Source organism: Ochotona curzoniae, unplaced genomic scaffold (genome assembly GCF_017591425.1).
Source record: "Ochotona curzoniae isolate NIBS_2020 unplaced genomic scaffold, NIBS_Ocur_1.0 scaffold_3208, whole genome shotgun sequence".
Lineage (NCBI taxonomy): Eukaryota > Metazoa > Chordata > Mammalia > Lagomorpha > Ochotonidae > Ochotona > Ochotona curzoniae.
The window spans coordinates 5,117,187-5,141,834 of record NW_024467106.1 but is presented as its reverse complement, the minus strand read 5'-3'; the positions used below and the strand labels follow the sequence as shown (position 1 = coordinate 5,141,834).

The 24,648-nt window shown below is 57.7% G+C and overlaps 2 protein-coding genes across 17 annotated transcripts in view; one reads left to right on the top strand and one right to left on the bottom strand.

Annotated features, from left to right (window-relative positions):
- DNM1 (dynamin 1) overlaps positions 1-7,904 on the top strand; it is a 39,137-nt gene extending 31,233 nt beyond the window's left edge. For 2 of the 11 annotated variants that reach the window (XM_040963121.1, XM_040963120.1), the window contains exons 16-22: positions 1,152-1,261; positions 1,675-1,786; positions 2,096-2,107; positions 2,365-2,535; positions 3,490-3,731; positions 4,069-4,284; positions 7,633-7,904. In XM_040963121.1, coding sequence (XP_040819055.1) covers positions 1,152-1,261; positions 1,675-1,786; positions 2,096-2,107; positions 2,365-2,535; positions 3,490-3,731; positions 4,069-4,284; positions 7,633-7,693 — 924 coding nt within the window. In that variant the 3' untranslated portion in view covers positions 7,694-7,904. Of the gene's footprint in view, positions 1-1,151; positions 1,262-1,674; positions 1,799-2,095; positions 2,108-2,364; positions 2,536-3,489; positions 3,732-4,068; positions 4,285-5,678; positions 5,681-6,180; positions 6,219-7,011; positions 7,167-7,632 lie in introns of those variants that run through there. The other 9 variants (XM_040963124.1, XM_040963123.1, XM_040963125.1 and 6 more) reach the window with 7 other exon arrangements.
- An 896-nt stretch (positions 7,905-8,800) lies between these two features.
- Positions 8,801-24,532, bottom strand: GOLGA2 (golgin A2). 6 transcript variants are annotated; one of them, XM_040962786.1, is made up of 27 exons: positions 24,387-24,532; positions 22,992-23,117; positions 22,174-22,254; positions 18,810-18,917; positions 18,487-18,530; positions 18,315-18,378; positions 17,902-17,958; positions 17,670-17,750; positions 16,993-17,031; positions 16,724-16,786; positions 16,544-16,637; positions 16,318-16,424; positions 15,464-15,522; positions 15,028-15,169; positions 14,262-14,351; positions 14,058-14,165; positions 13,786-13,873; positions 13,074-13,420; positions 12,723-12,836; positions 11,987-12,232; positions 11,819-11,894; positions 11,534-11,622; positions 11,200-11,418; positions 11,008-11,110; positions 10,824-10,930; positions 10,588-10,741; positions 8,801-10,507 (listed from the first exon to the last, which is right to left on the bottom strand). In XM_040962786.1, the coding sequence occupies exons 1-27, from the start codon at positions 24,465-24,467 to the stop codon at positions 10,293-10,295; spliced, it is 3,102 nt and encodes a 1,033-aa protein (XP_040818720.1). In that variant the 5' UTR covers positions 24,468-24,532; the 3' UTR covers positions 8,801-10,292. The 6 variants fall into 6 exon arrangements, with proteins under 6 accessions (XP_040818720.1, XP_040818722.1, XP_040818721.1 ...); XM_040962788.1 differs by lacking the exon at positions 17,670-17,750 and having other exon boundaries at positions 24,387-24,500; XM_040962787.1 differs by lacking the exon at positions 22,174-22,254 and having other exon boundaries at positions 24,387-24,500.
- Between the last annotated feature and the right edge of the window lie 116 nt (positions 24,533-24,648).

Below are 24,648 nucleotides of genomic sequence, written 5' to 3'. Positions count from 1 at the left end.
AGCCGCCCTCTGGGGCTCCCGGCCACCCGCCTGGCATAAAGAAGGCTTTATGTGGCTGCGTGGGCCAGGCGGGTGTCGGGTGGGGGGTGGTGAGCAGAAGGGGCGGGCAGGAGGGGAGCAGGGTTCCCTAAATACAGTCCCCACCTGAGAGCCGAGGCAAGCTCGGTCCCTGGTGCCCGCTCAGACTTCCCTGGCAGTGAACGCACAAGTGGGGCCCAGGCAGTAGGACCCCCTCTCCTTTAGGACCGCCTTCCTGGGGCACCTCCTGCCCAGGTCCCTGAGCTCCTCCTGTGAGACTCAGACTGGCACCCCCACAGCTGTCCACAGACACACCTAACTCCTGCCAGACACTCATGGGGAGAGCACACCTAGGCAGCCTCCTGCACACTGCGTGCACACTGCACACCCCCACGGTGCACACCTGGAGGCTGTGCTCACACAAGCTTGTCAGCACTCTGGTGTCGTGCACACACATGCCCAGTACACATGAGTCGCCACGAGGGTGCAGACAAGCTGGTGCTGCCCACCGTCAGACCAGGCACAACCCAGACACACATGTGGTGGTGCACATAGACACGTGAGGGCATAGGTGCTCAGGCTTGCTTGTGCTGGTACACACACACACAGCCCAGCTCCAGGCTTGCGCTTTGGGTCTGATTCCTAACACATGGGCGCTGGGAGCGGTGGGCTGAGCCAGCCCTTTGAAGCCACCAGGGATGGTGGGCCTCCTTCCTACTCTCCTACTCCCCTTCTTCCCAGTCCCTGCAGCCAAGAAATGAAGTCAGAGGCAGCCAGGCTGGGGCGAGAATGGCTGAGCAGACCGTTGCTGCCTGGGGCTGACCTGGCTGGCATCCAAGATCTGCTGGGGGGGCGGGGGGATGTGAGAAACACCTCCGGCCTTTCTCAGCCCCTGCTAGCCCCTCCCCCCGGGGCTGACAGGGATGGATGGTGGTCCTGACTTGAAGGTCACTGGAGCCATGGGTGCCCAGCTAGCTCAGGGTTCCAGGGTCGGGTCTCCACCTACTCAGTAGGAGAGACCACTGTGAAGGGTCCTTGCTCCAGGCGTCCATCAGAGGGGCCTCTCAGGGAGAGTCTGGCGGAGGGCAGTGCCAGCCTCACCACCATGCCCTCCCTCCCATCTCTGCCCACAGGAGAAAGAGAAGAAATACATGCTGTCAGTGGATAACTTAAAGCTGCGTGATGTGGAGAAGGGCTTCATGTCAAGCAAGCACATTTTTGCCCTCTTCAACACCGAACAGAGGTGCCAGCACGCCCCAGCCCACCCCACAAGTGTGAGACCACCCCACCAGTAGACACGCAGCCTGGAGCCAGCAGAGATGGGGCCTGTCCCCGCCCCACCCCAGGCCATTTATTCAACAGATAGGTTTAAGGTTCTCATGCCATGCTAGGCAGTAAGCCTCTCTCCTCACAGTCTCCTGGCTGGTCCCTGCTGTCCACGGGACACTCCATCAGAGCCCGGGGACCAGGAGAACCCTGGTCCCCTTCTCATATGGCCCAGTTGCCTGTGGGGCTGGTCACAGCACCAGGTCTCTCACCTCCTCTCCCCAGGGCTCCTCAGGGACAAGAGTTCGATTACAGGTGGCATTGAGGGGGTCTCGGGGAGCCAAGGGGGACACTGATAGGGAGCGGTCTTTTCTGGCTATTCCTTTCCAGGAACGTGTACAAAGACTACCGACAGCTGGAGCTGGCGTGCGAGACCCAGGAAGAGGTGGACAGCTGGAAGGCCTCCTTCCTGAGGGCTGGCGTATACCCTGAGCGTGTAGGGGTGAGCAGTGGGGTGGGAGGGGAGGGCAGGGTAGCTGCCGCTGCTTATACCCCACCCCCAGGGGTTCCCCAGGGCACTGTCCTCAGTGAGGCCAAGTCGTGTTAAGTTTCAGAGCCCTTCTTGGGGTGTCCTCCACCATCTCTGCCCCAAGACTTGGAGGGGGCAGGGGCCACAGGACCAGTTCCCATCTCAGTAATGTGAAAGTTGAGGTGCAGTGCCCCACCCTCACCCTGCCCCTCCCCCTTCCTCTTCTCTGCCTGTGTCTCCGGGCTGTGCTCACTGTGGACTGCCTCGGCGTGGATCATCCAGGACAAGGAGAAAGTGAGTGTCCCCCACCCCACCCCCCCGCCTTCCATCTTCCGCCGGATTTTGGAGATGCCCTTTTGGGAAACAGAAGCAAATTCTAGACAGTGGAGTCAGAGAGTCACAGGGATGGGCAGGGTCGTGGGACCCCACCCCATCCCGAGCTGTTTCTCTCTGTGCCTCAATGATCCAAGAATAGGGGATGGGGGGCACAGAGGCAGGAGCCTGGCTGTGAAGACGCGGCTGTCCTCATGGGCTTCTCTTGCCGGTATCAGGCCAGCGAGACGGAGGAGAACGGCTCGGACAGCTTCATGCACTCCATGGACCCCCAGCTGGAGAGGCAGGTGGAAACCATTCGGAACCTGGTGGACTCGTACATGGCCATCGTCAACAAGACCGTGCGAGACCTCATGCCTAAGACCATCATGCATCTGATGATCAACAATGTACGTGGGTCACGGGGCGGGAGGCAGACAGGCAAGGTGGCCTGGGGGCCAGGCCCAGGGGAGAGGCTGTCCAACAAGAGTAGAACGTACATGCAATTTAACATTTCCTAGTAACCACATCGAAACAAGTTAAAAAAAAAAGAAATATCTCTATTTTAAATCAAAATGCACCCAAAATACTGTAGGTTGCATATTACTTGTTTTCTGCTTTTTTTCTATTTTTTCTGTTGTTTGGTTATTTCAAAAATTTCCCCAAGTACTCCATTTAATTTTTTTTCATATTTATTTACTTGAGAGGCAGAGTTGCACAGAGAGAAACAGAAAGGTCTTCTAGCATCTGGTTCACTCCCCAGATGGCCACAATGACCAGAGCTTAGCTGCTCCAAAGCCAGGAGTCAGGAGCTTCTTCCAGGTCTCCCTTGTGGGTGCAGGGGGTCCCAAATACTTTGGCCGTCCTCAACTGCTCTTTCAGAGCATAAGCAGGGAGCTGGATGGGAAGTGGAGCAGGCATGACTTGAACTGGAGCTCAGATGGGATGCTGGCACTGCAGTTGAAGAATTAACATATTATGTGTCCACTGTGCCCACCCCCAACCACTTGTATTTTTAACATGTATAATTACATGTTTTTAAAGTTTTTAATCCAATGTATAGAAAATTCTTTTTAATTGCTTAATTCATCCTTTTAAAAAAACTGAGACATTTCACATGTTTTTCCATACTGTTTTCCAAATCCGACTCACACATGAAATTTTCATGGGAATTCCTTTGTCTGAATTCATGAAATGCACGGCTGGAAAAATAGGTGTGGAGGGGCCAGCAAGCGCCCCCTCCCAAAAAACTAGCCAAACCCCGATTAGCCAAGCCAGCAAGCAGCGGCAGGCAGGGGTGCAGATAGGGCGCCCAGGCATCCGGCTGCAGCCCTCTCTCACCTATTCGTCCCCTGCACCTCTAGACTAAGGAATTCATCTTCTCGGAGCTGCTGGCCAACCTGTACTCCTGCGGGGACCAGAACACGCTGATGGAGGAGTCGGCCGAGCAGGCGCAGCGGCGCGACGAGATGCTGCGCATGTACCACGCGCTCAAGGAGGCGCTGGGCATCATCGGAGACATCAACACCACCACCGTCAGCACGCCCATGCCCCCGCCCGTGGACGACTCCTGGCTGCAGGTGCAGAGCGTACCGGCTGGACGCAGGTACCAGGGCCGGCCCCCACGGCCCCCAAAGCCCCCCAGCCCGGGGCCCGCGGGAGGGGAGGCCCGGGACCGGGCAGTGGCGCGCCCGCGTCCCCGGGAGCGGCTCCCACCTGGAGCGAGGGGCGGAGCGTAGTCGAGGGGCGGGGCTTGCCGCGGGGCGGGGCTTGCCGTGGAGCGCTGGCTGCGGGGCGGGTGCACCGGATGCCCTCAGCTGCTGCGACCGCCTGGGCGGGGCTTGCGTGCATGGGCGTGGCCGGCGCCGGGCTGGGGGCGGGGCCTCGGGCTGGGGGCGGAGCTGCTCATCTTCCCTTGGTCCTTGCTCCTTGTCGCCCCGCAGGTCGCCCACGTCCAGCCCCACGCCGCAGCGCCGAGCCCCCGCCGTGCCCCCAGCCCGGCCCGGGTCGCGGGGCCCTGCTCCTGGGCCTCCGCCTGCTGGGTCCGCCCTGGGGGGAGCGCCCCCCGTGCCCTCCAGGCCGGGGGCTTCCCCTGACCCCTTCGGCCCTCCCCCTCAGGTGCCCTCGCGCCCTAACCGAGCCCCGCCCGGGGTCCCCAGGTGAGTAGGGGCTGAAAAGTGGTGGCAGAGGCCAGGTGGCGGTGACCGGGAGGGAGGTATGGGACCGGATTCTGGAGCGTTGGTCCGGGCCACCAGAGCAGCCACGGGCCACCTGAACAGCCACGTCCCAGGCATTTGCTGGGCACCTTGGGGTGCCGGAGCCTGCCTCGCAGGGGGCATTGAGTCCCGGAGGTGTCTTTTCTGAGGAGCGGGCCGGAGGGCGTCCCACCTGGCCCTCTGTTTTCAAGCACTTGCATGGCGCTTCCCTCTTTTCTCACTCCCTGCCTCCCACTGTTGCAGTCCCTTTTCCTCTCCGGCTTTCCTCCTTCATTCCGCCCTCCACTCCTCTCCCGGCCCCTAGCAGCCGACTTCCACTCTGAGGGCCTGCGCCCAGGCCCAATATGGATGCGTGGATTTCCTCCCCATAGACCCAGGGCTGCCTGATGCCCCCCCCACTCCCCAAGGCCCTGTCTCGGGGACCATTGGCCGGAGTGTGACTGCGTGACCAGCGAGGTGTGTGCTGTGCGTGTGGGCGTGCACACGGGTGTGAATGTGAGAGTGGCACCCAGGCCCAGGCTAGGACAGGGAGCGGCCAGGGGAGGCTTGTGGGAGTCATGGGGCAACGCAATGGCGTCTTCCCCTCGCCCCTGCCTCTGGCCCACCTTGTCTGGGCCAATGTAATGGGGGCCGCAGCAGGAACTGGAGAGGAGAGGAGGCTGCTCTCCTACCCCAAATATTTCCCAGGAAGAGGATTCTTCTCCCTTCCTTGTCTTGGCCTTCTGGGCCCGTGACCCCGTTTCCAGGGTCCCACCCGCCTCCCGCCGGCTGCTCCTGGGAGGAAGAACGCATCAGAGCATTGGCACCTGTGGGTGTTTGCCGATGGCTGGAGGGTGGATTGGGGGTCTAGTGAAACACAGCTGGGATGGGCTTGCTCTAGCGGGACCGGCTGACTGAGGCAGAAGGCAGGGTGTGGCACGGGAGCCTCAGACTCGGGGCCTTCCCAGAGCCTGTTTCCCTGTATCCCGTGAGGGCCTCCTACATGTCTCTCCCAGGGCTGGTGCGGCAATGCCCAGGTTTGGTGGGGTAGAGGGGTGTCCAGGGACATGCTGGCTAGAGGGATGTCATGGTGACTGCCAATGGGGCTCTAGGGACACTGTGCCAACTTACAAATTCTTCCCAGTACGCAGTATGTCCCGGTCTCTGCCAAGGTTCAATATATGGGGATAGTAACACTTGGTAACTTCAGTCTCACCAGCTCAGGAGACATTAGGCAAGGCCTGGCCCTGCACGCCGGCAAGGGGGCAGTCTGGGAGAGCTTGTTCGAGGCAGCCCTGGCCTCCACACAGCTGGGGGTGTGGCTGAGTGACGGGGAGGGTGTTTGGGGTGTAGAGTAGCAGTGTGGGCACAGTATGTACTGAGGAAGGATGCTGCTAACCGGAGCACAGGGTACCCACAAACTGGCAGCCGGGGTTCTGACGCGGAAGCTATGGGAGGCTGGAGGGATCATCCGAGTCTCTGGCTCTTGAGGGGAGGGGTGAGCGAGTTGCACCTCATGGAGCAGGTGTGCCCCCGAGCACGCCCACGTGTGCAGGGAGCTGGTGCCGATGCCTTCTGTGTGCGGGCGAGCTTCTGTGTTGTGACTCAGCCCACGTGCGTGCTTCTGTGTGCCGAGTGGCTGCATGCCCAGATCCGTGCTGCACGCTCCAACTCGTGAGGGTGCGGGGGCTGTGGGAGGGAGATGGATGCGTGTGGTTTGTAGGCATGTGTGTTAGTGTGTGCATGCAGGGCCAAGGGGCCCCCACCGCATGTGTGTGCACGCCCGGGCGTATGCGTGTGTGTGTTCCCCGCCCCACCCGAGTGCGTGAACTGCCCTGTTGATTTCGTGCTGTCTTTCAGAATCACTATCAGTGACCCTTGAAGAGTGTCAGCCACGGTAGGTAGATGCTGCTCTGCCTGCCGCATGAACGCGTCTGCCCCGCCGCGCTGGCCGCACCCAGGGCCAGGCCCTGCCCGCTCCCCACTGCAGCTCCGGACTGCCGCTTCTCCCCTTCTCTGTCCTTGCGCCAGCTGCCTCTCTGTGCCCTCCCTTCCCAGCCAGCCTCGGGACTCAAAGCCCGCAGCCTCCATGGCCCCCTCCCCTGGAGCTGAGCCTGGGAGCTCTTGGGGCAGGCTCCGCACCTGAGCTGGCGTGGGTGCTCTCTGTCGGAGAGGCCAGAGAGCCTGTGGGTTATAGTGTAGGGATGAGAATGTGGAGGGGATGGTTGCTGGGCTGCCGCAGGCCTTTGAACTTCATACTGAGTGCGTGCCACTAGGGGCAGCGGGCAGCCATCTAGCCACTGCCTCCACCCAGCCTAGGAGTTCTGGGAATGGAATCCAGCATCACTGGACAGGGATGATGGTCTCAGGCAGGAGCCACCTGGCAGCTGGGCAACTGTGTGGGATGAAGGCTGTGCATACTGCCACCTCCTGGCGAGGCCAGGATGTGCAGTCTGTTCCTGGCCTCCCTGGCATTGTCACACCTGCTACTGCTTGACCGAAGACAGGGTCCTGGACTCCTAGGAAGCACCCTAGCCAGCCTACGGGCTCAGGCACCTTGGTCTTGCTCCCAGGCAGGTCGGCTACTCCGAGGGCTGCCCTGGCCTGGCTGCAGAAGTGGCCCAGCGGCCCCACCTGCAACACGTCCCTGGCCTCTGGCCTCTGACTCTTGCCTCTTCTGCTTTTCCCCAGCAGGAAGGGCCCAGCCTCGCCTACGCGACCTGCAGCCCCCCGGCCAGCTGAGACTCCCTTCTTAGACTTATAAGGCTGTGGCCACTGGCGTCTGGCTGCCTGCCCTTCTTTCTCTCCCAGGGTCCTCCTTGGAGGATTCCAGGGCTTTTTGAGCATCCAGAGGGGCTTCCAGCGCCCCCTCCAGCCATCTTTTTTTTAAGCTCTGCACTGCTGGTTGAAGCAGTGTTCTTCCTCTTGTTTTTCTCCCTGGGGCCTGGTGGCTGCTGTGTGGGCAAACACTGCTCTTGCCTTTGGCCAGTAGATCCAAAGACAAGGCCATCAGGAAGGAGGGCTGGGTGTGTGTCTAGGGCTACGGGTGCACTGCCTGGGTGGTGTGTGAGAACTGGTGTGAGTGGCACCCAGACTGCCCCAAAGCTCTGGTCAGCCCCTTCCTGCTCCTCCGCCCATCTTCCCACCCTTTCTTGTCCATCCCCTTTCCAGGAGCCCCACCCACACGACCCACCTGCATCTTCTCCCGGTCCCCGCCCCACCCACCACTGCCGTGGCCCAGCTGCTCTAGCCTTACCGCCTGTCTCCTTGCTCTCTCTGCCCTTCTCTCTTCTCTCTCTCTCCCATGGCCAGCCGATCGGGTCAGGCAAGTCCGTCCCGTCCTGAGAGTCCCAGGCCCCCCTTCGACCTCTAATCAGATCCCTCTTCTTCCTCGGAGACCTTCCTGGCCAAGCCTGCCTGGCCAAGCTGTTGTGTGATCTGACAATGGCTCCTCGGCCCCAAAGCCTCCCCTTCATCTGTGACTTTCTGTCGTATGGTGAGCTGACACATCCAGGCGTGACATTGGTCAAAACGTGCAGTACTGCTCCTGCCCTGTTCTATAAATACCTATAAATACTCATATAGATGTATATGTGCACACACAGGCACACACGTATATATATATAATATATATATATATATATGGCTGACAAAGCCTCACCTTTAGCGTTGGGAACTGGTCACCGTGCTGTCCTGTGGAGTCTCGTGGCCCAGTTGCAAGGGAACGCTGTCACCCTAATCGCCCCACTCCAGCGTGTGCCACTCCCATGAGCCTCCCTGTCCTGCCCCGCCTGTGGACGGCCAGCCCTGCTTCTGGCCCCTCCCTGCCCAGCGTTGGGTACGGTGGTGGTAGCCAGTGTAGTTCTTTTGACTGCCGCCGCCACCAATCCTGCTGGCTCTTGGCTGAAAATAAAACCCTTTTGTGGATGAGGGGGAAAACGATGTGTCCTGTGCTGGCTTGTATTCTCTGGGGAGCTCCAGGGGCGGGGAGGGCCCAAGTTGTCAACCCTGGGGGGTGCAGGGTGCAGGGGACCAAGGTCCTGTCCTTTGCCAAGCTGGCTTGATTCTTATGCTCTAAACCCCACTCTGGCCGGCAGGGGGCAGGATCACAAATTCAGCCTGCACTCAGGTGAAGGGGTAGGGAAATGGAAAACGTGAACTGGAAGTTAGCACCCCTGGGTGCAGCATTCCCTGCCTGCCCGCTCCACCATTAGCTCATAGCCTGTAACACAGAACTGTCATAGCTCCCCTGGCAGTCCCCCTAGAATGGCCCCATCAGGCTATCCCCGAGCAGTGTGCAAGAAACTGCTCTGGAAGATGCCTCATGGCTGAGCTGGACACATGTGGACGCTCCAGGGCTCCATACAGCACAGAGGCTGCTGCGTTGCTGGTGGGGCCCCTTCCCCAGGCCACTGCCTGCCTAGCCCCAGCACGACCAGACGCTGGGGTCCAGTGACACAACAGCAACACACTATGGCTAAATCCATTTATTTCAAAATAAAAACCAAAGTAACAGGAGTTACATCACCAGGGTTACACAGCCCTGTCTCCGCCTCCTTCCTGTCATTTAATAAATAAGTTCCCTGACCCCAAATAATTAAGACCTCCTCCTCTTTTATCAGCTCCAGCCTCCATTATGATACAGGGGGTGGCCCGACCCCCGGAATATACAAAATGTTACACAAGTACAATATGTACATGGGGGCAGGGGAAGACCGCCTCCAGCAGCCTCTCCCCTCACTGAGCTTATAGTTAGCCCCAACTTTCATAAAGCTGGACAGAATTCTGCCTCCTGCCCTGCCCCAAAGTGCCTGAAAAAGGGAAGCAGGTTCCCCAACTGCCTGCCCCATGCGCCTTGAGCTGTGACAGCGTGGCCCCCCACTGTCCTGCCTAGCAGCAAAGGCACTGATTAGAGAGCCGTCCCTGCCCGACGCTGCTCTTGTGGGCCCATGGGGAGCCCCATGTGTGCTAAGGGCTGTGACATGCCCTCACGGGACCAGCCCCCGGAGTCTTCCGGGGCAGGTGAGAGGGCAGAGCCTCCTCTTACAGACTCTGCCCCAACCAGGCCTACCGCTAGTCCCAAACCCTAAAGACCAAAGACCTTGCTGGGTTGGGAACATCCCTGAATGAGAATTTTCCTATTCAAAGAGGGGCCTGACCAGAAGCCCCGCCCAGATCCCTCACCCAAAGCTGCCTGCACCCAGGACCCTCAGTCAAAGATGCTCCCAAATAGAGGCCCTCAGTAGAAGATGCTCCCCACCCAGATACCCTTACCCAAGTTCCTTGAAGTTGCCCTTGCCCAGATATCCTTGCCAGAAGTTGCCCTCACTCAGGTACCCTCAGTCAAAAATGCTCCCCACCCAGAAACCCTTGGCTGAAGATGCTCTCATCCTTGAGCCCCTCACCCAGACACTCCCAGTTTAAGATGCTCCCCACCCAGAAACCCTCAGCTTATGATGTGCTCCATCTAGAGGCCCCGTCCCAGAGGCCCTCAGTAGAAAATGCTCTCCACCCAGAAACCCTCACCCAGGACTCTCACCCGAACTTGCCCCTGCGCAGATTTCCTCACCCAAAGTTGCCCTTGCCCAGATACCCCCACCCAGATGCCCTTTTGCACAATGCCCCTGCCTGTTCTAAGGGCCATGTAATTGCTGGCCTCGTTGACGGAGGCCTTTAAGGATGGAGCTGCTCCCGTTGACAGAGGTCCTTAATGATGGAGCTTGTGAGGAGGTCACCAGGAGCCCCTGAGGGTCCTTCAGAGAGGAACCCTGCCAAACAACTTAGGACCCCTTGCCAAGATAACAAAAGTGGCAAGGGGTCTGTAACTTGCTCTCCCCGTTAGGGGTCTTAGCTTGCTAAGGGGGTAGGGTAACTTGGAAGGAGTGACAGAGGAAAGGGTAGGGGTCAAGGACGGAGTGACAAGGACTGGGTGGGCTGGGCCCCAACATCTCTGGGCTGACGGCATGTGGCATTTAGACAATCATGATCTTAACTTCATCGTGCTCATCAGCCCGGTAGAAGAAGGGGATGCAGGGAATGGCACCCAGGCCTGGGCGCTCCCGCGGGTTCTGGATCTCCTGCAGCAGCCGCATGATCTGCTGCGCAGTGGGGTTCTTGGCAGCAGCATCTTCCCCGGCTTCTCCATGCACTGGCTCCTCGGGGTCGGTGAGGCTTACTTCCCGAAGATCTTGGGAGTCAGAGAAAGCTCTAAGCAACCTGCTGGGCTGCCCACCAGCCTGCCCACTCCCTCAGGGCATCTCTCCTCACCAGCCTGCTGGGCAGCAGCGTCCGGGAGGACTGGCGAGCCCTCAGGGGTGGGTTCACTTGGAGGGCTTGGGGCTGCAGCCACCAATCTGCTCTGCCACTGGTCGCGCTGGCTCACCAGCTGTAGCACCAGTTCCTGCAGCTCCAGCAGCTTGATCTGGAGGGAGACGTACTCACTCAGCGCCCCCGTGCCCCTGGCCGTGGCCTGTGCCCTGGGAGGCGGGGTCCAGGGGCCCCACCTTCATCTCCTCTTTGTCCTGGGCCAGGCGGCTGATGTACTCCTCCTTTTCCCGATGCCGCTCCTTCAGCATCGCCCTCTGGTTCTGGTAGAGGGCGATGTATTCTCCTGCAGAGATGGGGCAGGGGCAGAGCTCAGCCTCAAGGCTTGGTGCTTTCCCCCTCACCCCAGGTCCCCTGGCTCACCGATGGTGTCCGTCTCCCCAGAGAGCTGGATACAGCGATGTTCTAGCTCCTCCACACGCTCTCGAAGGTCCGCCTTCTCCTGCATCACCTCCCGGAAGCGGTGCTGGGGCCAAGGTCATGGGTTTAGGGGTCATCTGTGACTGGCCCTGTCCCTACCCTTCCTGGCCTGTGGTGGGAGACACCTCCCCTCACCTGTAGCTTCTCCATGGACCCCTGCAGGGCCTGGTGGGTCTCCCCAGACACGTAGTCACCCCTGGTGTCGGGGCCTGGGGTCCTCATCTCTGGCTCCCCCTGGGATAGCACCTCCAGGCGAGCCAGGCGTTGGCAGCGTGCCTTCTGCTCCTTCAACTGCCCGCGCAGCTGGGCCTGCTGCTCCTCAGCACGAGCGAGAGCTGAGTTGAAAAATGCCACCTATGGGCAAGAAGAGTGAGGGAGGGGGCAGGATATCCAGCTCTAAGGAGTGTCGAGGAGTGAACACACAGGCAGGCAGGCAGAAGTGGAGAAGGCAGAGGACAGCCTGGCTTACCAAGGCCTCTCTGCTCTCAAGCTCCTCCGGGATGGTCACTTTGGCCTGGGCTATCGCCTCCTCCTCCTCCTCCTCTTCTTCATCTCCCCCTGGGGAAGTGGCAGGGGGCAGTCAGACCATCCAGTGAGAGAGACGGGCCCAGGAGGAAAACCCAGGGACCACTTCTGCTCAACGCCTCCCTGTGTGACTTGGGGCTCTGGGGCACGCCACCTCCTTCCCCAGGCTGTTGCCTCTTCCCTTTACGTCCCCAAGCCCCATCCCCAACCCAAAGCCAGTTTCTCTCACCCTCTCCAGGGAGGCACAGGAGACTCAGCTGGGCTTGTAGCTGCTGGTTCTGCTGGCTGGTGGCTTCCAGGCGTTCCTGCAATCAGGGCCGGGAGGTCTGAGAAGGCTTGAAGGTGGCAGGTTCTTCCCGAGGGGTTAGGGGAAGGACTTGGCCAGTGGCTGGCTCACCTGGGTCTCCTGCAGCTCCTGGCGAGCAACCTCAATTGCCACCTTGCCCTGCACCTCCTCGTGCTGCAGCCGGTCCAGGACCTGTGTCTGCAACAGCAGCTGCTTGTGCAGTGCCTCCTTCTCGGAGTTCAGCTGCTGGTAGGCGGCCACGTGCTGCTGGTAGGCGGCCACATACTGCTGCAGGTGAGCCAGGTACTGGTCTCGCTGCTGCTCCAGGTTCTGAGCCTCCTGGCTCTTCAGCTCCACCTGGGGGAAGACACCAGGTGGGGGGTGGAGGTGAGCGACAGATGAGATGAGAGGAAGTGGCAGCTCACTTCCAGGTTCTGGGCCCTTCCATTGGTGGTACACAGAGCCCCATGCTTCCTGTATGCTGCCCCATAACCTTCTTTCCTATGGAACTTTAGGCCACAGGCCAGACAGCAAAAGCATAAGGTGTTTAGGGTGTGCTCAGGCCTAACACTTCATATGCATGATCCCATCTAATCCCTAACACCTCTATGAGGAAGCAACACTCATCTCCTTTCTCACTTCAGGAACCTGGAGGCTCAGCATTTGGTGCTGGTTACACGCCTCTCGCTGCCATGACCATGTCCAGGACTGGCAGGAGCCCAGGGCTACCCTCCTCTAAGAGGCAAAGAGCAGGAGCAATGAACAGTTGACACGAGGGTCATGCCTGCCCTCAGCAGAGATGTGCCCCAGGCCCCGCCCCCTCAGGCCCAGGCAGGGCTGGCCATACCATCTCCTTCAGTTCGCCCAGCTTCTCCTGCAGCTGGCCCAGCTTCTTGGCCAGCTCGTTCTTCACGTGCTGCTCAGACTGCAGTGAGCTGGTGAGCTCCATGTTGTCATTGGTCTGCATGAGAGATGAGTAGTCAGGGGCCGCCCCCAAAGCTGCTGGAGACCCCACCACTGTGTTGCCCACCTCCCACATGGCAGGGAGGGCTGGCAGCAGGCTGGGGAATCAGCCGCTTTTCTCCAGCAAGGAGGCCTCCCACAGTGGCCTTTCCCATGTCTACACTGTCCCATTTGACAGGCAGGAAAACAGGAGGTCCAGAGGGAAGCATTCGGCCCAAGCAAGGCCTCCACACACCAGGCGCACGAAGCCGTTCTGCAGCTCGGCCAGCTGCTCCTTGAGCTCACGGTTCTGGGTGAGCGCCCGGCTGATGGTAGTACGGTCGTTCTGCATAGTCTCCAGAATTTGCTTGCGCTCTTCGGCCTGGTTGTCCCACAGCTCAGACTGCAGCTCCAGGTGCAGCAGCCGCTGCTCCTGCTGCTGGTTCAGACGGGACAGGCCCTCGTTGTCCCGCACCTGGGCCTGGAGCTGTTCCGTCAGGCTTGCCAGCTCCTTCTGCAGCTTTTCGGCCTCTGCCTGCAGCTGCTGCTCTGTCTCCGACGGCCCTGCAGGGGCCGCTGGGGGCTCCAGGGCAGGAGACTCCACTGAAAAAAGTAGTTGCTGTCAGGGAACCTGCTCCTCTCAGGACTTCCAGGGGACCCCCTCCTTTCTTGGTACTTAGCTCCAAATGCTGTACCCCACCCCCCACCTCCCACCACGCTGGCTTTCAGCTGATGATTCTTCATACTCAGATGCTCACTCATCCTACAGCCACTTTCACAGAGGTTTCCTGTTTATGTTCAAAGTGAAGGTTGGCCATGGGCATGACACCCCATGAGGCTGAGATAAGACTTGCTGTCCCCTGGCATGGACCTCCTTTCTCTCTGCCTCTGTGCCGCACCCTGGGTACTCTAAGCAGCAGTCTTCAGCGCTCAGATACCTACTCCCAGGCCACACCTACCCTGCTTACCAATCTGGCTCCTGAGCTCGGCCAAGCTGGTCTCTAGCTCCTGCACCTGATTCAGGCTCTGTTCCTTCTCCTCCCTCAGCGAGGACATCTGCCCAAGGCACAGAGCAGACAGCCATGAGTGGACAGGGCCACCTCTCTCTGCATCGATGCTGCCACCAAAACCCCAATGCACAGCCATCTCAGGCTAGATGCAGTAGTAGGTGCACCTGCCGAGCCCATCTCACACACGCTCAGATAGACCCAGTGTCCTGCCCACTGTGGGTTGGCCTCACCTGGGCAGACATCTGCTTCATCCTTTCCTGCCACATGTTGCGCTCCTCCTTCAGATTCTCCATATACCGGTCTCTGTCCAGCTGTAGATTTTTCTGGATCTCCAGTAGCTGCAAGGATGGGCACCACCCTGGTCCTCACCTGCTCCTTGTCACCCAGGGCTACGGTCCTCCTTGCACAGGCCCCCTTCTGCTGCCAAGTCTCACCTGTCCCACACGGCTCTCCAGGAGGGCCCGCTCCTCCATTGCCCGCTGAAGCTGCTGGTTCTCATCAGGGACTTCAGTGCGGCTGGAGAACTGAATAGGGAAGGACAAGTTTAGATGTGGACAGCACCCCCACCCCCTGCCAGGCGGGGTTGCCTGAGAGTTCAAGTTTTGGTTTGGGGCCCCAGAGGAAGGAAGCAGACTCCTGGACTAGCCACGTGAATGTGACTTATGAAGGGATGTTTGTGGGGCAGGTATTCGGTGCTATGGTTACACTGCTGCTGGGCATACTAGCATCCCACAGCAGAGTGCCTGCTTCCAAGCACAGCTACTCCACTTCCCGTGCGGCTTCCTGGTAATGCACAGCCTAGGAAGCTGCAGGCGATGGCCTAGCATGCACTCGGAAGACCCGGAAGGAGTGTCAAGCTCCTGCCTTCAGTCTGGCCCAGCCCTGGCTGCTGCACGCATCTGGGAACGGTGGACAGAAAAGCGATCTCTCGCTACCTATAACTGTTGCCCTTTGCCTTTCAAATGGAAACTGAGATGTTTAAACACTGAGATGTCTGAAGAACTGTCTTACTGAGGTTCTGATTCCATAGCTTAGGCAGAACCCCTCTGTGTAGAATTCTAGCAATTTCTGGAGGATTCTGTGGAAGGACCAGAACATGGACCCCAAACTGCAGTGCTTGGCTGGAGGCTTTCCCTACGAGTCCCTGGAGATGGCGGCCTGCGGGCCAGGACCGGGCCCTGGCAGCCTGTTGCCTCTCACCTGCTGTAACAGCAGCTCTGACATCTCCAACTTCTTCTGCAGCTCCTCTGTTCCCAGCTGCAGGGTCGCCTTCTCTTTGAGCAGGACACGGAGCCGCTCCTCCAGTTCAGAGTTCTGCTCCTTCAGGTCCTCGTTGTTTTTGCTGTGACGAGAGGTGACAGAGAGGATAGTGAAGAAACCACAGGGCTTTGGTGACCTACTCTTCGTCTTGGTGCACCTCCACTGGGCCCTGGCTTTGGAGGGGTCTCCAACAATCAAGTGGCAGCCCAGAGGCAGAACCTGAGCTCCCTGAGGCCATCCTATGAACTGGTGACACAGGGAAGGCTAGAGCTTGGATCTACACAGGGCCCAGCCTGTACAGCCACCTCCTCCTCACGTCCACCTGCACTAACAAGGGCCCCACTCCACATTCCCCACCCCGCCTCTCCCATCCTACTTGTTCTTGTATAATTCCAGTTTGAGAGCATCTCGCTCTTTGGTCAGCTCCTTGTTGTGCTGCAAACACAGAAAAAGCTAAGTCAGGCACATGGCAGCACCAAGATGTGATTGGTGCACTGCGGACGACAGCTACAGGAACGATGCCATCACCCCCCTTGCTCAGCTCCCGCAAAGCCAAGGGACTGCCAAACCCTAAAGACTCAGGGCAGAGAGCTCGGACTCCCAGCTGGGTAGCACAGGTGCAGACACAGCAGGGTCCCCCTGTTGTTGGCATCACTGTTAGTAGGGCCACCACTGAGACCCTTCCTGAGTGCTAGGAGCCCTGTTAGGGTCTGATAGCCACCACCAGGAGGCAGACACTGTTACCTGCTCTACAGAGAAAAAATCCCACTAAGTGTCCTGGAGGTTCATTCAGCGCTTGTCTGAGATCTGGACCTGCTGGTCCCATTCTCTGGGCTATTTCCCCCCTCCTTGGAAATGAGGATACAGACATGGAGGGTGCATTCATGTGGCCAGCAGGGACAGAAGTGAAGGGACTCACAGCTCCCATGTCCCTCTTCCCAGATGTGTGACCCTTTTCAGATCTTACACAGCCACCTCTGTGAGTGCAAACTGCCCATGTCTGCACTTCACAGCTCATCTCCTAGCACCTGGCCTCCGAGGCTCACCTGGCACAGCCACCCCCACCCAACTCAGCACCAGGCTGTTTGTCACCACACAATGAAAGTGGCAGGAAATGGCTGGCTCCGATTGTATCTGAGTCACTCCATGCTGTACAGGGGACCTTCTTCATGCTGATGCCCTGCTCGGGAAAGCCAGGTTGCTCATGGCTGGCCAAGCACCTGGGCTCACCTTGTCCGTCTGCTTCTGCTGGGTGGAAACGGCAGACAGGGTCCGCTCCAGCTCTCCAACACGCTGGCGGGAAGCCTGCAGGCGGCTAGCAAGGTCTTCTGACTCCCCTGGAATGAGACGGGTAGAGATGGTGTCCCAAGGACAGCCCCCTACCACACACACACGCACACTCCTCCAGAAACCAGTCAGGTGCGTGGCTAAAGGATGAACGGGCACTCAGCCTCACCTGCCTTCTGTCTTGCTGCCTGCTGGGTGTGAGCCAGGGCTGACTGTAAGTCTGCCTTTTCAGACACAAGAATCCCAATGGTCTGAATGTGTACCTTGAAGATAAAAGGCAGATAATGTTCAGGGCGCGAGCGAGGACCCTCCTCCAGGGGGCGCTGGGGACCACACCCCGTCCCCTCACCTGCAGTTGTTCTCGCAGAGCCCCCTGTTCCTTGGCCAACTTTTGCTGACATTCTTTCTTCTCCTATAGGAAGAGCAAAGGGACATCCCTTACTAGGAGAGACAGAGATGGAATGACGGAGGCCTGCACTCCCAGGATGCCACCCGTGGCCCTGGGCGTGGCCCATGGATAAGACTGGAATTTCAGGGGCCCTGTAGAGGTGGGGTTGGGATGGGAGTGGGGTGCAGACCCAGCAGCCATGCAATAAGCAGACATGGAAATCACATTACTTTTTCCACTTGATCCAGAGTTTCCTGGTTCTGTTGTTTCTGTGGGGGGGAGGGGGGAAGAGTCAAAGGAAGGCGACCAAGGATGCACCCCCTTCACTCCCAGAGCAGCAAGGGGCGGCCGGGGGCCAGGGAAGGACTAGCAAGTTCTCAGAGCCTATGGGAGCAGGACTGTCCTCAAGTTTCCAAGGAAAGGAAGATGTGGGTCCTTGTGTGTTTTCATTTGGGATTCTCTTTGGGGGAACAGCAATATGAACATGCAGAAATGGGATCTGAGAGAACACAGATGGGCCTTCTGCTGAGTTCTGATTCACAGGGGTGCACTTTGCACAAGCTACTCAGAGGTCAGGGACTACGCCTGTATGCCTGCCATCAGGGACATGGGGTGAAAAGCACACAGTGTGCCACAAGTAGCCACGACCTTGGGGCAAGTGGGGCCAGGATACAAGCAGGGGTATCTGAAGGAGAGAGGAGGTGCAGAGGGCAGCCACAGGTAGAGCCATGCCACATGCTCATGCTCTGGGGTCCCCCTCCAGCTGAGACCTGGGCCTCCCACACCCCCTATTTTCCCTTGGAACCGGGGGCCACCACAGCCCCTTTCTTCAGAGCCCCATGGGGGAAACTGGAGGCCAGGGTGGGCAGCATGAAATCGGGGGACCCACGCCACACTGGACTCTTACCAGTTCCTCTATGGTGTTACTGAGTTGTTTGTTTGTTAGATAGCTGGAGTCCAGGGCTACTGCCAGCTCTTGGTACCGGCTCTGAGGCGCATGCAGAGAGGAGGAGTTGCAGGAGGGTTGGGGAAGAGGTAGAGAGAGCAGTCATTAGGGCTGGGGGGAGCTGTCTCAGCTGGCAGCAGGGTGCAAAGCCCCTGCCAGGGGATGAAGGGGGGCAGCCTGCAGAGCCACTCACCTCTAGATCCTTCATGTTAGAAGAAGTGAGGCCCTCCCCATTAATGTAGGATGTTGACTACAAGAGACAGGAGTTCAGACAGAGATGCCATGCCTTCCCCTGCAACACCCGCCACCCCCGCCCTCAGGACTTTATCTTGTCCCTATCCTCCCAGCCCCCTCTGGCAACTCCCAAGCCCTTCTCTGCCCAACTTGGCCTTTTCCTGCCATGGTCCTCTGTGCCAGCTTCTCTTGGGCTCACCACCCTCCCTTCCCATGCAATGTCACCTCCTGTGGATGGCAGCCAGGGAGAAGACGTGACCCGACAGGCCCCATGATGCCGGGCAAGTCAGCGGGTCCCAGGATCTTCCCTGCCTCCACTGCTATACTTTTCTGCTCCCTACTCCCTTTCTGAGTCCCAATTTCCCTGGTTACCTCGGATACAAGACCGTTGAGTTGTTGTGAAAGTTGTCGCAGGCTCTCGGTTGATGATAAAGTCCTAAGGATTAGAGACACACAGGTCAGGGCTGTAGGGAGAGAGTTCTGGGCAGTGGCCCACCCTGTAGCCCACAGTGTTGGGACTGCCACCCCAAAAGGACATACTCACCTGGTCTCATCCATGAGGGCAGGAGCATTGTCAGCATCATTATTCTGTTGAGGAAGAACAACAACAACAAAAAGACATGGTGATCATGTGATTTCCAGGAAGAGCACCCAAGACGGAGGGTGAGCCAGGCTCTTTTCAGCAACCTTTCATTGACGCAAGCCTCAAGCGAAAGCTGAGTCCTGGCCTCCCCCATCCCAGTGCAGAAAGGAGCCCAGCTGCCTGAAGACAGGCTATGAGATGGCAAAGTAGGTACAGCTTCTTTGAGAAGGAAGATGGCATGAGGGCATCAAAAGAGCAGTGGGCAGAGGCAGGCAGGCACAAACCTGAGTTGACGCCATGCTAGTTAGACTAGCGTCAGGGGAAGCGACACCACCAAGCGGCACGGTGTCATCAGCAGCTGGTGGTGCAGTAGCAATGCGATCTTTGGGCGCCTGCCAGAAAACAGAGCGGCAGGTCAGGGGGCCGTGGGGCATGTGGACATGGGGCACAGAGCAGGCAGGATAGACACTGCTGCAGCCAGTGCTAGTCATGCATGCTGGGAACCACTGGGGGGAGTGAGGATGGCTTGTCCAGGCTTCAGGACACAGTTGCTTTTCAGGTGGGCAAAGCGCAGAGGGGAGAGAGGGCGGCGCTGTGTGACCTTCACAGACACTGGGATCTGGTTCTCCTTGGAGGTCAGTGAAGGCTCTGGCCTGGATGGCCACAGCAGGTTACAGAGAAAGGGGACTAAAGGCAGGGAACCCGACAGGGTTGTAGAAAACCAATCTGTGTTGCAGAGTGGGCCCCCCTCAAGCCTAGGCCCCCTGCTGGGCAGAGCTCCTGGAGGCCCAGTGTGGGTCATGTCAAGGGAGCCCTCTGCCATCTCCTGTTCCCCTACGTTTCTCCTTCTCCCACTCTCTGCTGCAATCATCACTTCTGTTTCTCAGATTAGTAGCTTTTCGAGGAAAAAGGCTGCTTTCTGGAGTTAAATGAAGTCACAGCTATCCCACGGTCATGACCACCAATTTCCAAAATGCAGCCAGAAACCCACAGCAACAGGTCTGTTCCTTTGACCTGGGCTCCTCGAAACCAGAGGGACACTCTCCATGGGGAATGAGCCTAAGCTTTAGTACTTGGGAGTTATGAAGCCTCTTTCTCTTCCTCAGCTGAACCCACTTGCATGGTCAGCCCCATCCAGCCTCTCTTGGAGCTCAGGCTTAACTCCTGGTCCAAATGTTGGGCTCCAGAGACCAACGAATGTCAACAGGCCAGACAAGAGCAAACAGCAAGGATGGTGTACAAGTGACGCTAGCAGGCGGGCTGAGTGCGGGTGTGGGGCCAGTCAGCAGTACTCTCCACTCTCTGGGCCCTGCGAACTCTGCAGCCTTACCATGACATGGCCACACGACCCACTGCCCAGAGAGAATGCTGTCCCTGGAAGCTGGAGTTGTCCTGACAACTTCCACAACTCAAATCTAATGGGTGATAGCAGGCACTGGGCAGCCGGCCAGGCTTGGAACTTCACGGGTGGTAACACTCGCAGCCATGGATCCAGAATCTTTTCACTGATCCTTAAGATTAGCCACAGGAGCCACTGGGAAGTGGGGGGACAGCTCTCTGAGCAATCAGATTTGTTTTTAAAGGTCAATTTGAAAGGCAGAGAGAGAGATCTTCCATCTACCGATTCACTTCCCAGCAGATAGGGACAGGGCCAGGCTGAAGCCAGGAACAAGAGTTTCGTCCAGATTGCTCCTGTGGATTCAGGGGCCCAAGAACCTGGGCCATCTTCCCAGGCACATTAAGGGAGCTGGATTGGATATGGAGCAGCCAGGACTTACCCACATCGGATGCTGGCATTGCAGATAGTGGCTTAATGTGCCGTGCCAGACTGCCAACCTCGCTTAGCAATTTTAAATATATGCAACATATTTATTCTGTGAACAATCAAATGAATCCCTAAGTTTGAGTCTTTGGGGTGAAGGTTTAGACCAGCAGTCAAGGTGCCGGTTGAGAAGGCTCGCATGTCATATATCAAGGCGCCCGATCAAGTCTGACACCCAGCTCCACTCCGGCCTCTGAGCTCCTGGCCAACGCAATCCCTGGGAGACTACAGTGATAGCTCAAGTAACTGAGCTCTTCCATGCACGAGGGAGACCTTGATTCAGCTCCCAGCCCCAGCTAGCCCAGCCAGCCCAAGCCTTTGCACTTCAGCAATGAGCTAGCAAACAGGAGCGCTCTCTCTTTTGCCCCTCAAATTTCTAAAAAACTTTTAATAAAAAGCATTGTTTGTAGCTAAGTATGGAAGTTTTTTTTAAAAAATCCATCCCCTTCAACATAACCCATCCCATTTTCTCTCTCCATCATCCCTCATTTCTGGAGACACCGGCTCTGCTCAGGAGACCCGTGTCCTAGCCCTGTAGTCCTGGATCAGAAGCTTCCACAGGAAAACAGCTACCAATGGAGAACAGGTTCAAATGTACAACAAGGAGCAGCTGGGCAAAGATTCTTCTGGGTGAAAGCCGACCAGTCTCCTCAAAGGAGGAAAATGAAGCCCTGAGCCCCTAACCATTGCCACAAGGAAAGCCATGGAAACAGCTGTGGGACTCCATCAGGCCTGTGTCCTGCCTGTGACTGTACCACTTGGTCTCTCCTCTGAGGTAGGAACAGATGTGACAGCTGAAAACCCCTCAAATACAGCCAATGGTCCCTTTCCCCAGGCCCGACTCTGGCTTCAGCTCCAATATTCCAGCTTGGCAGATGGCCCTGGGGCAGTTCATTAAGGAGGAAGTGCCAAGGTCACATCTGGGGGTTACAGCCTACCTAGCCCTGTGTGCAGTGTGTTGCTCCCTCTCCAATCCCAGGTTCTCTGCATCCTGGCAAGGTACTCTATGACCTCACAATGTCAGCTACCACTCCATCTCTCCCACAGCCTCTCCCCACAGCCTCTCCCCTACCCAAGTGGATGAGTGGTACCCACCTTTAATCTTCACACTAACCTTAAATGCCACCTGCTCCCGCCTCAGGCCCACCTGGCACCAAGCACCTGGTGCACTGCCACCTTCCCCCTTTTCTCTTCTGGAGGACTCTGCCACACTTCCTACCTCATTCATCTACTGTTGCCGCTGTTCAGCTAAGGGCCCAGCGAATATGGTTAAGCATCCAACCCGATTTTTACAAGCAATTAGGGACACCGTGTCCTGGTCACTCATCTGGTTAACCTCACATCCTTGTCAGGTTTCTCTGAGAAGAGAAGCTCCATCTTTGTCATTCTAAGTCAAGTTTATTTTCTCTGAACGTTCTCTCAAACCAGAAAGAATTCACCAGTTTGAAACCTCACCAACTTCCCTTTGGCCTACATCTCTTTTAGATGCCCTGAGAACAAGACTTAAAGGTCCTTGGGTATTTTTAAACCTTTCCTGTGTTAGCACTGTGTAGGGCATTTAGAAGCCCAAGTCTCACACACCTGCTCTGAAAGTTACTGCCAAATTACTTTTTACCTTAGCCATGCCTTATTCTGTACAAGATGACAGAAGACATGAGGGAAGGAGGGAAAAATACTCAATTGAAGGAGCAGGGATGGAAGCAGACACAAGCAGGCCGAGGGTTAAAGGCAGCAATGTAAAATAAGCCAGAGGCAGAAGATTTCCCTAAAGCAGACAAACCTGGGGGCATGCAAGCCGGGAGGGGGTGGTCTGGGCACTACCTCACCTTGCACTTGTCCCATGGGGGGAGCGCTACCCCATTGGAACGATTAAGGTCGGACACCAGCACCTTCAGGATGTCCTGAATCTACAGCAGGTGAAAAGGGGAAAACCAGGGCAGGGGAAGGAAGAAAGAGAAGTGGCTTAGAAAGAGTCCAGGAAAGAGGAGGTGGGGTCTGGGAAATGGATGCTGAAGAAGAGCAAAGTTCGATTACCCCCTGGGGTCCCCCAGGCCATCCTTCCAACCAGCCACCGGCGACCAGCTGCTTTGCCAGAGAAGCAAACAGCGGGAAAGGGCCCAGCCACCAGAGTCACAGCAAGTGCAGTCAACAACCCACCGCAGCTCTTAGGCCCTCCCCCAAACCCCAGCCCCAGACTTCAGAGCAACAAGGCTGCAGCTAAGGTGGGAGAGGGGAAGACTCTGTCCAACTCCAGCAATCTCTTACAGAGAAAACTGAAGCCCACTGCCTAACCTAGTACTGCTCTCCTTGGCCTGCCGTGAGGCCAAGGAGGAGGAAAACCAAACAGCAAACACCAACAACTGAATGTTTACAAGGGCTTGTAGCAGTGATTAACATCAAAACAAGAGACATCTCACAGAAGTTTCATGAAGTGAAACAACATTGGCCTCATCTACTTTATAGTTGTAGAAACCCAGATGCAGGGGGCTTAAGCAACTGCCCCAAATCACACCCCTAGCAGGAAGGCAGGATTCAAACCCAGAATTCTTAACCACAATCTGACACTCCCTTCCACCACCTTGCCCATGGCCGCCTTGGTCCCCCCGCCCTGCTGCCCTGCAGAGCCTGGCCAGCCAGGACTTACGTCCTCCGGGGAGTGACTGTCCTCAGAGGGGCTTCTCTCCGGGCTGCTGTCATTTTTAAGCTTCTTCTTCTTCTTCTTCACTTCCGGAAGACCACCTGCACTATTCTTCTGCTGGTACTCTCGTAACTGTGGGAAAGAAACACAGTAAAGATTCTAGCACACTCTAAGACCCTACACTCACGTCTGCCATCGGACTTCACATCACCAACAACCCTAAGCGGGTTAGTTAGCATGATGGCTGGGTAAGGTCTAACGAACATGGCTTTCATAAACAGGAATACAGTTTCTAGCTCTGGCAGCCATGGTGGAAGTAAACCCAGAGAGGCAGAGGTAGAAAATTAAGCAAGGTGTCGTCAGGAAGGAATGCTGTGTGGTTTGGGAACAAGACACGGGCTCCTTTCCTACGTATTATACCTGAACCCCAGAAACCTAAAAAGAAAGAGCAAACTCAAGCATATTCCAGCCAGGAATCTCTCACGGTCTCACCAACTATGCCAAGGTTCTGAACCAAGCTATGGGGAGGCTCCACGGAGATGCCCCCCAGTTCTTCTGTGGCACCCAGATCACCCCCAGCTTGAAAGGCTGATGGGAGGAAAGTGCAAGAGGGAGATGGTCTAGCCCCAAAGTTTGGCTGGCTAAAACCTGTCCCACAGAGGATACAGCAGTTCTGAACTCCAGAGGGCTCTTAAGGTGAGGCTGTCCATCCCAGTCATGCAATTTCAATTTCAAAGAAAAAAACAACAGCAACAAAAAACCAAAAAGCCTCTCTGGAGGGTAGAAACCTGTCAGAAAACCAAACCACACACGTTTTCCATGGGCACCTGTGGGCATACTGCGGGCATTCCGAGCTCACTGAACAGGTACACACACTTCACACTAAATTCTGGGAGCAATAGAGGGCCAGAATGGGCCCTTGCCTACTAGGTCCCCCATCCAGATGGAACCGGAAAAGGAGTGAAGACCCTTAGGCGACAGGATGGGAAGATCAAAGGCGATAATGACAGTTCCCAGGGCCATTCGGCCTACCTACATTCCACAGTGCCCTACCCACGCCCGAGTCGCCGCTCCGCCGAGGGGGAGGGGAGCACGGGGCCCCGGGACCCCGAGTCTTTGGAGCCTGGCGGTCCTGGGGAGCTACAGGCAGGAGGCGAGGAGCCCCGAGAAGAGTCACCGGCCCAAAGTCACCCAGGGGCGCCCAGCGAGGGCGGGGGCTGGGCGGCTGAGGGGCGGGGCTGGCCGGGACGCCCGGGCTGGGGACACCGGCCAAGGGGCGCCCAGGGGCGCGACCCCGACGTGTCTCGGGCAGTGGCACACACCCAGGCCGCCGTCCGGCCGTCGGAAGGGCAGTGGGCCTGGTCCGGGCAGGGGGCGGGAGCGCGACTCGGAGCTTTTTACCTTTTTCCTGGCCGCAGCCAATTTGCTTTGCCGGGTTTCCTCCGACATCGCGGGGCGGGGAGGGGGAAGGGGGGGCCACATCACCACGATTCCCAGCAACCAATGCGAAGTCGCTTCCGGCAGCTACCGCGCAGATGTGTGACTGAGCCAGAAAAGGCAGGGTCGGGGCAGAACTAAGCGACGCTATGTGGGCGTGGCCTCAATTCTGGAAGCCCATTGGCCACCGAGAAAGATGGCATAAAGAAAGGCGTGGTCGAATCGT